The sequence below is a fragment of the Echinops telfairi genome, unplaced genomic scaffold, assembly GCF_000313985.2.
Source record: "Echinops telfairi isolate 266 unplaced genomic scaffold, ASM31398v2 ScPeMD7_2010;HRSCAF=2546, whole genome shotgun sequence".
Taxonomy (NCBI): Eukaryota; Metazoa; Chordata; class Mammalia; order Afrosoricida; family Tenrecidae; genus Echinops; species Echinops telfairi.
This window is the reverse complement of record NW_022105908.1, coordinates 5,898,039-5,909,067: the sequence shown is the minus strand read 5'-3', so window position 1 is coordinate 5,909,067 and position 11,029 is coordinate 5,898,039. Positions and strand designations below refer to the sequence as shown.

Below are 11,029 nucleotides of genomic sequence, written 5' to 3'. Positions count from 1 at the left end.
GGAGGAGACAAGTCAGTCAGGGTGCAGTGTAGCAACAATGAAACATACAACTTTCCTCTAGTTCCTAAATGCTTCCTCCCCACCCACTATCATGATCCCAATTTTACCTTACAAATCTGGCAAGACACTGGTACAGATAGGAACTGGAAGCACAGGGAATCCAGGACAGATGAACCCCCCCGGAACCAGTGGTGAGAGTGGTGATACCGGGAGGGTGGAGGGGAGGTGGGGTAGAAAGGGGGAACCAATCACAAGGATATACATATGACCCCCTCCCTGGGGGGCAGACAACAGAAAAGTGGGTGAAGGGAGGCATCGGACAATGTAAGGCATGACAAAATACCAATGATTTATAAATTATCAAGGGTTTGTGAGGGAGGGAGGGTGGAGAGGGAGGGGAAAATGAGGAGCTGATACCAAGGGCTCAAGTAGAAAGAAAATGTTTTGAGAACGATGATGGCAACAAATGTAGAAATGTGCTTGACACAATGTATGTATGTATGGATTGTGATGAGAGTTGTACGAGCCCCCAATAAAATGATGTTTTCTAAAAAACACTGACCCGATGGACAAACTCTTTTAGATGCTTTTCATCATACAGACAAAAAAGCACTGTGCTAACACTAACCTATAATCCAGTCCTGGTGGAAGTGATCGGACAGAAAACTGAACTCTCATATGATCCCCAAATCCCAATCCTAGGGATAAACCCAAACCAAACTCCTGCCATCAATTTGATGTCAACTCCTAGCAATCCTATAAGGCAAAGTAGAACTGCCCTGTGGTTTCTGACACTTCATCTCTTTTACTGGAGTAGAGAGCCTCATTTTTCTCCCATGGAGCACCTGGTGGTTTTGAAATGCTGACTTTGGGGTAAGCAACCTAATACACAATGACTGCATCACCAAGCCCCATGTAATCCCAGGTACAGGCCCAGCATAGGCAAAGGCGGGAATGCATACAAAAGCCCATACACTGGATGTCTGTCCAGTACAATACTCTGCATAATAGCCAAAAGGTGGAAGCAACCAAAATGAAGGTCAGCAGAGAGATCCACAAAACCTGGTCTGGACACCCAATGGAATAACACTCAGCCATGAAGAGAAATGAAGTCTGTGCTTGCCCCTGCACGGGCTAGAACCTGGTAAACACTATACTGAGCAAAACAAGTGAGCCACAGAAGGACCGAGACTGTTGTGTTGTTGTACCCATCCATCTGTGGGATGCACATGGTGGCTTATGCTAATGATGGTAGAATGGTTTGGGAATGGATAGGAAGAACAACTGCACAGCTTGAGAAAGAGAATCAACAGCATTGACTTCTACAACAGAGATCTTGTGGAGTTGTTGCTATGCTGTAAGGTATCATCAAGTGTAAGGTAGATGTGAGTCCCAACGCGTAACGACCTTATGAACAACAAGCTGAAACACTGCCCGGGCCTGTACCATCCTCATCAGTGTTCTTATGTTTGGACCCACTGGTGCAGCAACTGTGTTAATCCACCTCGTTGGGAGTCTTCTTCTTTTATGCTGCCCTCCACTTTACCAAGCATGATCATGTCCTCTCCTGACCATGTGTCCAAAGCACACGAGACAAAGTCTCCCCAAACTTGCCTCTGAGGAGCACACTGGCTATACTTCTTCCAAGACAGATTTGTTCTTTTGGCAGTCCATGGTACTTTCAATAGTCTTCACCAGTATCATAATTTCTTTTAATGGTTAACTATCGTTCCATTGTGTGAGTAAACACTATTTTGTGTACCCATCCATCTGTGGGATGGACATGTTGGTCTCTCCTAATGATGGTGGAATGATGTGGGAAAGGATAGCGAGGTAGTTAATTGTGCCAACCTGGCCCACAAACACATGTGGGGTTAATTGAGGGGAAGAGAGATAAATGGCTCTGTTAGCCTCGCCTTTCTAGTTCTTGGGTCTCTCGCTCTCTGATGGTCGGACCAGGGTGCAGCTGCCTTCGCCAGTTCCCTGCTTCAGCTGGCAAGGCTCACTTTCTGCAAGATATCCCAGAGGAGAAGCCACATGGACCTACCCCGATGCAGCCCTGGGTGCTGGAGCACCCATGCGGAGACCCCTGCCAGCACTGAGATGCTTACACATTCACTGATTCAGCTTTCCTCCTGCGGTCATCATCGTTGCATCTGTTTTGTGAGATGGAGGAGGACTTTGTGGCTTGGTGTCGGACATATGGGTTCATGTTGGACTTGTCGGTTTGGGCAGCACTGGGTTGGGATGTTTCCTTGATGCGCACTTAACCTTTATAGAAAACTCTCTCTTATACATGAGTTTCTGTGGATTTGTTTCTCCAAAGTACCCAGACCAACACAAAGAGGGAGACTGACTGCACAGCCTGAAGAATAACATCAATGGCGTCGAATTCTACAATGGGGACCTTGTTCAGAGGGTGTATGTTTGCTCTGTGTGCTTCCGCCACTTGAAGTTCCGAGCGGTGTCAGGTACACAACCTCCACCGATCACCAGGTCTGCAAAAGCCATCCTGCTATGCCAAGGCCTTTACATCCAGTATATCTGGAAGGCCAAGCCAATCTGGACTTGAATTCTCACTGTCCCCTTTATTGTCAGCCCTGGTGAAGAAGCTTCTGATGTGCTTAACAAACAGATAATCACCTAGGAGAGTGGTAGAGAATCTCTAACCAGGCTAGCCATCACGAGCTTTCTCCTACCTCGTCCTGGGGCTCTCTCCCTCATCCACCCAGCCTGCTTCCTCTCGGCTGTACCAGGAGCGCTATCCCCACCCTTCTGTGGTAGCAGGCCCTCGGTGAGCCACGGCCCACACCCATTGTGCAATTCCCTCCCACACCAAATCCAGACTAGTCCTGTGACCCACTTTAATCAATGAAGCCAGCCCGAACCCTAAGTCTTCAGAAGGGCTGGCATCTTGTACATTTCTCCAAACTCCACCACTTCTACCCTCCTCTCCAAGTGCATCCTGGAAGATGAGTCAGCGTGTGGAGAGCGGCCATCCAGCAGAGCAGAGGACACGTTGTTTTCACAAGCTTCAGCCCAGGTGAGCCTCTAGGACGCCCAACCCCATCTGACCGCAGTTTCATGAGAGACACCAAGACAGACAAGCAGAAGAACTGCCCTCCAGAGCCCAGCCAACCCAGAAAACTACTGTTGCTTTGGAGAGACTAAAACACTCGTACGTTGCTGGTGGGATTCCAGACTATAACAACCACTATGGAAAACAGTATGGTGCCTCCTTAAGCAAACACAAATACGAATCCCTGAAGATCCTGTAGCCTCTCTAACCTGGCATATACATCCCCTAAAGAAATGAAGAACACCACGAGGTGTCGAAGGGATCAGGTGTAAGGCATCATCAGAACAAAAAAATCTTACCATGGTGAATGATGGGGGGAGTGCGGAGTGGAGATCCAAAGCCCATTAGTAGGCCACTGGAGATCCCCTTGCAGAGGGGTGTCAGGGAGGAGACGAGCCAGTCGGTGTGATGTAACAACGATGAGAAATACAACTTTCCTCTAATTCCTAAATGTTTCCTCCCCGCTCCCACTACCATGACTCGAATTCAACCTTGCAAGTCTGGCTAGACCAGAGGGTGTACACTGGTACAGATAGGAACTGAAAATACAGGGAATCCAGGGCGGATGAGCCCTGCAGGACCAGTGGTGTGAGTGGCGAAACAGGGAGGGTAGAGGGAGAGTGGGTAGGAAAGAGGGAACTGATTACAAGGGACTATATGTGACCTCCTCCCTTGGGGACAGACAACAGAAAAGTGGGTCAAGGGAGACGTCGGACAGGGCAAGATATGACAAAATACCAATTTATAAACTATCAAGGGCTCATGAAGGAGGGGGGAGCGGGGAGGGAGGGGAAAATGAGGACCTAATGTCGGGGGTTTAAGTGGAAAGAGAATGTTTTGAGAATGATGTACAAATGCGCTTTACACAATTGATGTGTGTATGGATTGGGATAACAGTTGTATGAGCCCCTAATAAAATGTTTAAAAAAAAAAGAAATGAAGAACAAAACGCGAACAGACATATGAACGCCCATGTTTACTGCAGCCCTTTCTAGACCAGCAAAACGATGGACACCATCGCAATCCCCACCTGTAGAGGCATGGAGTAACAGACGCCAGCACACAGACACAACAGAGTATTATGCATTCTTGAAAAACACTGGCGTTGGATGGACACCTCATGGCGTGGACAACATCGGAGGACATGATCCTTAGCAAAGTTAGCCAAGCTCCTAGAGTTAGAGATTTCATGACACCACTATTATATAGAAAGAAAGAGAAACCGTTTTCACATCAAAAGAAATGACTATGAAGACGATGATGAGGCTGGTGGGCGGGGGGAGGGAGGTTGTGGTTAAGGAGGGAGGGAAGGTGGAAAAAAACCAGAACCGCATGAGGGATGGGCAGCTGGGATGAGAGGGGCCGTGCACCTCTAGATCATACGTTTCTCTTTGTATGTGTCATAGTCAATAAATAAAAGGGCAATAGAATAATAATAAAACGAAAAACATTTTAAAGGGCGTGGGTGGCCCCTCCAGTTCCCTTATCCATCAGACCTAAACATTGGTCAGAGTTGTTATAAAATAAAGAAATGGGAAATGGAAACTACTTAAATTCTTTCTGACTGATAAGCCTGTTTCAAAGAACAACAAAACAATGGTTGCTTTGAGACGTACACCACAAAGCTCCTGGTGTGTGTGGGAGGGGGGGAGGCACAAATACTTGGTGGTTAACTACTAACCTAAAGGTGGATGGTTCAAACCCACCCAAGGGGCACCACAGAAGAAAGGCCCGGCAATTTTCTCCTATAAAAACTGTAGCCAAGAAAACGCTACAGAATAGTGTCTGCTTGGTAACACAAGGTCACTGACTTGGAAATCAATTCCTCAAGGGCAACAGGGTTGGGTATTGGGTCTGTTATATAACAATCGATATACTATTCCTTCCTCGTCTGTGGCCTTGCCAACTCTCCCAGCTCTGACATCTCGTTCGCTCCCACAGACACTCCTTGTCAATAGCATTCATGAGAAGTGGGGCTCTCTCCAGTGGAGAGGTGTACCTGGAAGCGCAAACTCAAGGGGAGTCCCTGGTGCTGGTGAGTCCCCTGGGAAATACTAGCAGACTTGTTAGAACCTCTGGGGTTTCGGCCTTCTAGCCTGAGAGTTGATTCCAAGACCAGCACCCAGAACAAGGGCAGCTCAGATTCACTTGCATTTGCACGCTCATACCCCCACCACCACCCCACAGCACTTCCCCAAATGCCAAGCGTTTCTGCAGCTCTTTAGAAGCATTGCCTCTGAAACCAAATGCACAGCCGTCCAGTTGACTGCAACTCACAGTGACCCTGCAGGACAAGGTAGCACTGTCCCTGGGGGGTCTCTGAGACGCTAACTTTTTAAGAGTAGAAAGCCTCCTCTTTCTCCTTCTTAGTGGCTGGTGGTTTCCAACTGTTGATCTTGTTAGCAGCCCAGCACATAACCCACTGCACCACCTCTAGGCCCCTCATGTCTTCTCTCCATCCAGCCACCAAGGCCAAGGCTGGGCCCTCTAGCCATGGGATTTATGCTGGTACCTCCACTGACTCTTCGGATCTGCCCTGGGAGATGGAGACGTGGGCTCCCTCCTCCATCCACCTTCTTCCAGAAGCTTTGTGCACACAGAGACAGGTGGGAAGTTCCCCAGGGCAGGGGCTGCCAGTTGTACAGAGAAGAGTGATTGTGTTGCCGCGGCCTGCAGTCCCAGCCTCATGTTTGGCCCGTTATCTCTCCTCCTCCTCAATCAGGAGCCTCACAAGATGTTTGTTAGAAGCTATCTCAGGGCCTCTCCTCCACAGCGGAGGAGGAGTCTCAGATAAGGCAGGGTCACTGCTGCTGTGCTTGCGGTTGTGTTGAGTCTGACACACAGCGATCCCACGTGTGCACAGCAGAGCTGCTCGGTGTGGTTTCAAGGAATGACATTTTCAGAAGCAGACTGCCAGGCCTGTCCCCCACGGTGCAGCTGGGTGGGTTCAACTGCCCACCTTTCATCTAGAAGGTGAGCACTTCACTCTCTGTCCAACCTGGGGATCTAAGACCTGTCCACCTGCTCTTATCTAAGGGCTTCTTAAACTTCTCACCAACAGCTATGGGTCTGGCCTCAAACCTTTGGGGGGTGCAGGGATCAGGCAACTCGCAAAGCCCCTGGATGGTGCAATCAGTTTATCGTTGACTATGAATCTGAAGTTTGGTGATTCAAACCCACCCAGAGACACAACCAAAATCAGGTCTTGGGAACTGCTTCTGTAAAAATCACAGCCAAGGAAACTCTAGGGACTAGAAGGTATCTCCACACGGAGATATATGGGGTTAACATGAGTCAGAATGGACTCAACCACTGGTATCCATTGGCTCTGTGCTGTTTCTGGCCTCTACAACCCACTGGAGGGCTGTTCCATCTGCCGAGTAGCCAAGGTTCTTAGGGGCAGATTCCTAGGATCTACAAAACCTGGAATCAAACTCAATGTCAGGGAGTCTATTCTGACTCACAGTGACCCTATAGAACACGGTAGAACGGCTTCAATGGGTTTCGGAGACGGTAACTCTTTAGAAACAGAAAGGCTCATCTTTCTCCCACAGAGCAACTGATGGTTTTGAACTGCAGTTAGCAGCCCAACCCATAGGCCACCATACTTCACCAGGCCTTCTTTCTACCTGCTAGAACTGACATCTTCCCAAATGGCTGGAAGCCAGGTTATTTCCTCAGAGTCTTGAGCAAAGAGACTTCTTCAGTCACCAGGCCCAGAACCTTCACCCCGATGACTTTTCCTAGGGGCTAGTTGGTCACCAGGGCAGATCTCGGGCCCTGACTATTCCCAACACCCCTCCACTGGCTATACATCCTGCAAAGCTAGGCCCTCTCGGTTCCTCTTCCTTACACGAATGAGGAAGCACGGCTCAGGAAGTGTTTGTTTTGCACTGTGTGCTCTTAACAGGAGTCCCTCCTCCCCACCTTAAGCCCCATCACGGGAATGGGGCTTCCTTTTCACCAACGGACAAAGGTACCCTGGGATTGCTGTTTCCCTGAAGGTGCTATTCTTGACTATTCAGAACCAGTTTCAGTAGAGCTGTCTCACTAACACAGACTAGGAAGAAAGGCCTGGTGATCTACTTGCAGAAAATCAGCAATGAAAACCCCACGGATGGCAACAGTCAGATCCCATTGTGTATGGGGTGGCCAGGAGCTGGTAGTCAACCCAAAGCTGCTAGCAGCAACCCCTCACACTCAGATAAAGATGAAATCAACCCACCATCCCATCACTCCCCCGTGAGGCTTGTGGCATGGGTCATTCTGTCAGCTCTCGTTTGCCCAGGCTTCTGAGCAGCACGTGCCTGCAAGCTGGGTGCCAGGCACCCGGAGTGCCTAACATTACGAGGCTTCCCACCAGCAGCATCAATGGTGCCCCCTCTGCTCTCTTGGCTTCTGAAACAACTCCCTGCTTTGATGACTACCTTGCTGGCCACAGCTCCCCCAGTCTCATGATGCTAGGTGCTGGCCAGTCTACCCGCCACCCCCGAGTGCCCTACTTACACATCTTCCATCCCTGCCTAGCACTCACAGCCGGATCCAGCTAACTCATGCATGAGGTTCCCAGAGGCACTGGATCGGCACTGTAACCCTACCTGTTGAAAAGTGCTTGTGCTTCTAACTCTGTAAAGAACCCTAGCCAGTCCTCAGGTCACAAAGTCCCAGCCTCCAATAGAAGGAAACCAGGTGCCTCTGGGTAAAATGAAACGGACTATTCTAAACCGGGTTCGGTAGAGCTACTAAGCTAAAGCAAATTGGGAAGAAAGGCCTGGTGATCTACTTGTGGAAAATCAGCCAACGAAAATCCTACAGATTGCTATGGTTGGGGCGAGCACAAGAGATTTGCCATACACTCTATGTGAGCCCCAGCATTTCACCCTCCCTACGGGATTCGAAGGAGCCCTGGTGGCATAGGGTTATGCACTGTGCTGCTAAGAGCAAGGTCAGTACTTCAAAACCACCAGCTGCTCCAAGGGAGAATGATGAGGCTTTCTACTCCCATAAAGAAAAGAAATTCAAAGTCTCAGAAACCCACAAGGGCAGTTCTACCTCATCCTATAGGGTTGCTGTGAATTGACTGAATAGCAGTGAGTTTGGTTTGGTTTGGTTTGGTTGGGTGGGAAGGGATGCTACAAGCCCTGATAGGTGGTGTATTGAGTGGATTAAACATTGGGCTAACCACGGGCGGACGGTTCCAAGTTAACAGCCACTCCTTGGGAAAAAGATGAGGCTTTTTGCTCCCATAGAGATTTATAGTCTCAGAACCCCGTGGGAACAGTTCTGCTCAGTCCTATAGGGTCTCTACAAGTTTGAGTTGACCATAGGGCAGTGAGTTTAGTTTGGGCGGTTAGGGATGTTGTCACCAACACGCTGATGCCAGGGTCTGAGAATGCTTTACTCACTCCTTCCATCACTAGCCTTCAGCATAGTTGAGACGATGATGTTAGAAAAAGGCAAGGAAAGGAATCAGTCACCTCAGCCAGTAACAGATCTATGAATAGTCCTCCATGGACTTTTCACTGACCTGTCTCCTCAGGAACTGGGGATAATGTATATACCACCCCTAGCAATTAGCAGGTCCCAAATGAGACCAAAAAGCTCCACTGGCATGGGGTTCTGAGCTTGTAAATCTTTACTGGAACAGACAGCCTCATCTTACTCCCACGTAGCAGGTGGTGGGTTTGAACTGCCAACCTTTTGGTTAGCAGCCAATGACCAGCTCAACGTTACTAGGGCTCCTCCAACAAATGGAAGCCACTCCCAGGCCCAGGCCCAGAGGAGGATGGTTCCCATGTATGCTGCTTACCAATTGGGGGTTAACTGCCTGGAAGCCCCCAGGCACCCAGATTTCCTAAGTGTAAGTATATGCCAACTGACATCATGATACCCAAAATTGTCTCAACTGATAATCTTGCTTGTCACCTGCACCTCCCTTGCCCCAACAAAAAAGAAGTCACCTCATTTCTTCTCACACACTGCAAGCCCCCAACCTCACAGCCCCTCAAAACACAGCTGGCTGATTTCAGTCGGACAGGTTCCTCAGGGGACCGACATCTACCAGCCAAATTTCCACATCGGTGTTTCCTGCCAAAGTGTGGCCACCACAGGCGCTCCCAAAACATGTGTCTTTCCCAGGGCTTTTAAACCAGAAACAAGGAGAAACCTCATAGGCCAGGTCTTCCATAAACAGCAAAATACTTGCTTGCTTTTACATCTTCATGGCAGGGAAAAAGTAGGAAAAACGAGGAACACGCCTGAGTCTCCTTTACATATATATAATATATATACACACATATATATTTGTATATAGATACACACATATATTATACATAGACATATTTAAATCTCACTGCCATCTAGTCAATTCTGACTTATAACGACACTACAAGACTCGGTAGAACTGACCCTGTGGGTTTCTGAGGCTGTGAATCGTTATGGGAATAGAAAGCCTCAACTTTCTCCTGAGGAGCAGCTGGTGGTTTCAAACTGCTGACCTTGAAAACCTTTATGTCCATCTAAAGGTGCTTTCCCTCAAATCACAGAGTCTGAAGTATTTCCTGGGCACCCTCTGCTGACACTGGGGAAAAGCTCATTCCAGCCTTGATGCAAACCACACACTTACCCTCCAGTACACACACACTTTGCTCAAGTGCTACTAATCCTTCCAGGAGGAATTCTGTTGTTCTCTGGCCTGAAGGAGACATAATGTCTCTTGAGAAGGTCAAACTGTTTTTCACTTTCCACAGGATACTTGTCAGGCAAACTCACACTTTGACCAGTTCACCCTATCTCTTTCTCTCCCCCTCCCCCCAACCCCTCCTCCTCCATTTGTTTTGGTCAAAATGTGTAACTTTGGTCCTTGGCATAGGGCCGAGATTAAATTATAAATCAATTCTGTCCCTTACCAACATTGGACAGTGTTTTACCCAAACATTTCTGTACACATCACACAATTGTGCTAACTATGAATTCTGTCCAACAACCAATTGTTTAACATAGTTTTATACAGCAATCTTGGGGCCAGTCAGCCTTTGAGCCAAGGGGAATCTCCTGTACCGTCACTCTGTCATCCAAGAATTTCGGATACTTCGGGTCCCACTCAGGCTATGATCCAAAAGTCCTGAGACTAGAGGATAGTGGAGCTTCCCAACTGTCACCCAGCAAATAAACAGCCAGCAGGCTTGGCTGGGCGGGCCCTGGGAACCTTATGCCTGGGAAGCTGTCCAGAGGAGGGGACCCTTGCTCGCGGCTGTGGCACCCCCTTTTCCCAGCCTGTTTATGGGGCTGGGGCTGGAGGCCCGCCAAGTTCAGCTGACCAGCAAATGGGCAGCCCCCAGGTGGCCAGGACCTCGGCGAGCAGGCTCCAAAGTGGAGACCGAGGCGGGACCACTTTTCGGACACGCAGGCCTCCGTGTGTCTTGCAGAGATGGCCAGACTCCAGTGGGGCAGCCCCTTCGCCGGCCCCTGCAACTGCAGGGAGCGCTCCAGCCCGCTCCTGAACTCCCACAGCAACAAGTTCGCGCTGCCTCTGGGCGGCCACCGTGTGATGTGCTCGGAGGCCCCGCGCGGGGGGACGCCCGAGGCGCCCGCGGCTCCCACCCCCCGGGCCCGGACGTGGGCGGCGCCGACGTCCCGGGGTGGGCAACAGGTCCGCGAGCGCGCAGACGACCCTGACCGGCTCGCCCTCGCCCCTCACCTCCAGCAACTGCACGTAGCTGGCCGGGAACCAGCCGCGGAGCCCGTCCTCCTTCTCGCCTTCCCACCAGCCGCCGTCCGGGACCTGCAGCAGCGTGAGTAGCTCCCCCGCGGTGAAGCGCAGCCCCTGGCCGTGCCGCTCCCCGGAGAAGGGGTACAGGGTCCGGCAGCGGGCCCCGGACATGGCTTTGGCGCCGGGGCTCACAGCGCAGCCTGCATCTCTGCCGAGCGCAGCGGCGGGGACCGCGGCTC

At 50.1% G+C, this 11,029-nt stretch overlaps 1 protein-coding gene across 1 annotated transcript in view; it reads right to left on the bottom strand.

Moving 5' to 3' along the window:
• Nucleotides 1–10,961, bottom strand: part of GAS7 (growth arrest specific 7) — a 298,944-nt gene extending 287,983 nt beyond the window's left edge. The window contains exon 1 of the mRNA XM_004709184.4: nucleotides 10,779–10,961. Within this exon, the coding sequence (XP_004709241.2) occupies nucleotides 10,779–10,961 (183 nt within the window). The remainder of the gene's footprint in view (nucleotides 1–10,778) is intronic.
• Between the last annotated feature and the right edge of the window lie 68 nt (nucleotides 10,962–11,029).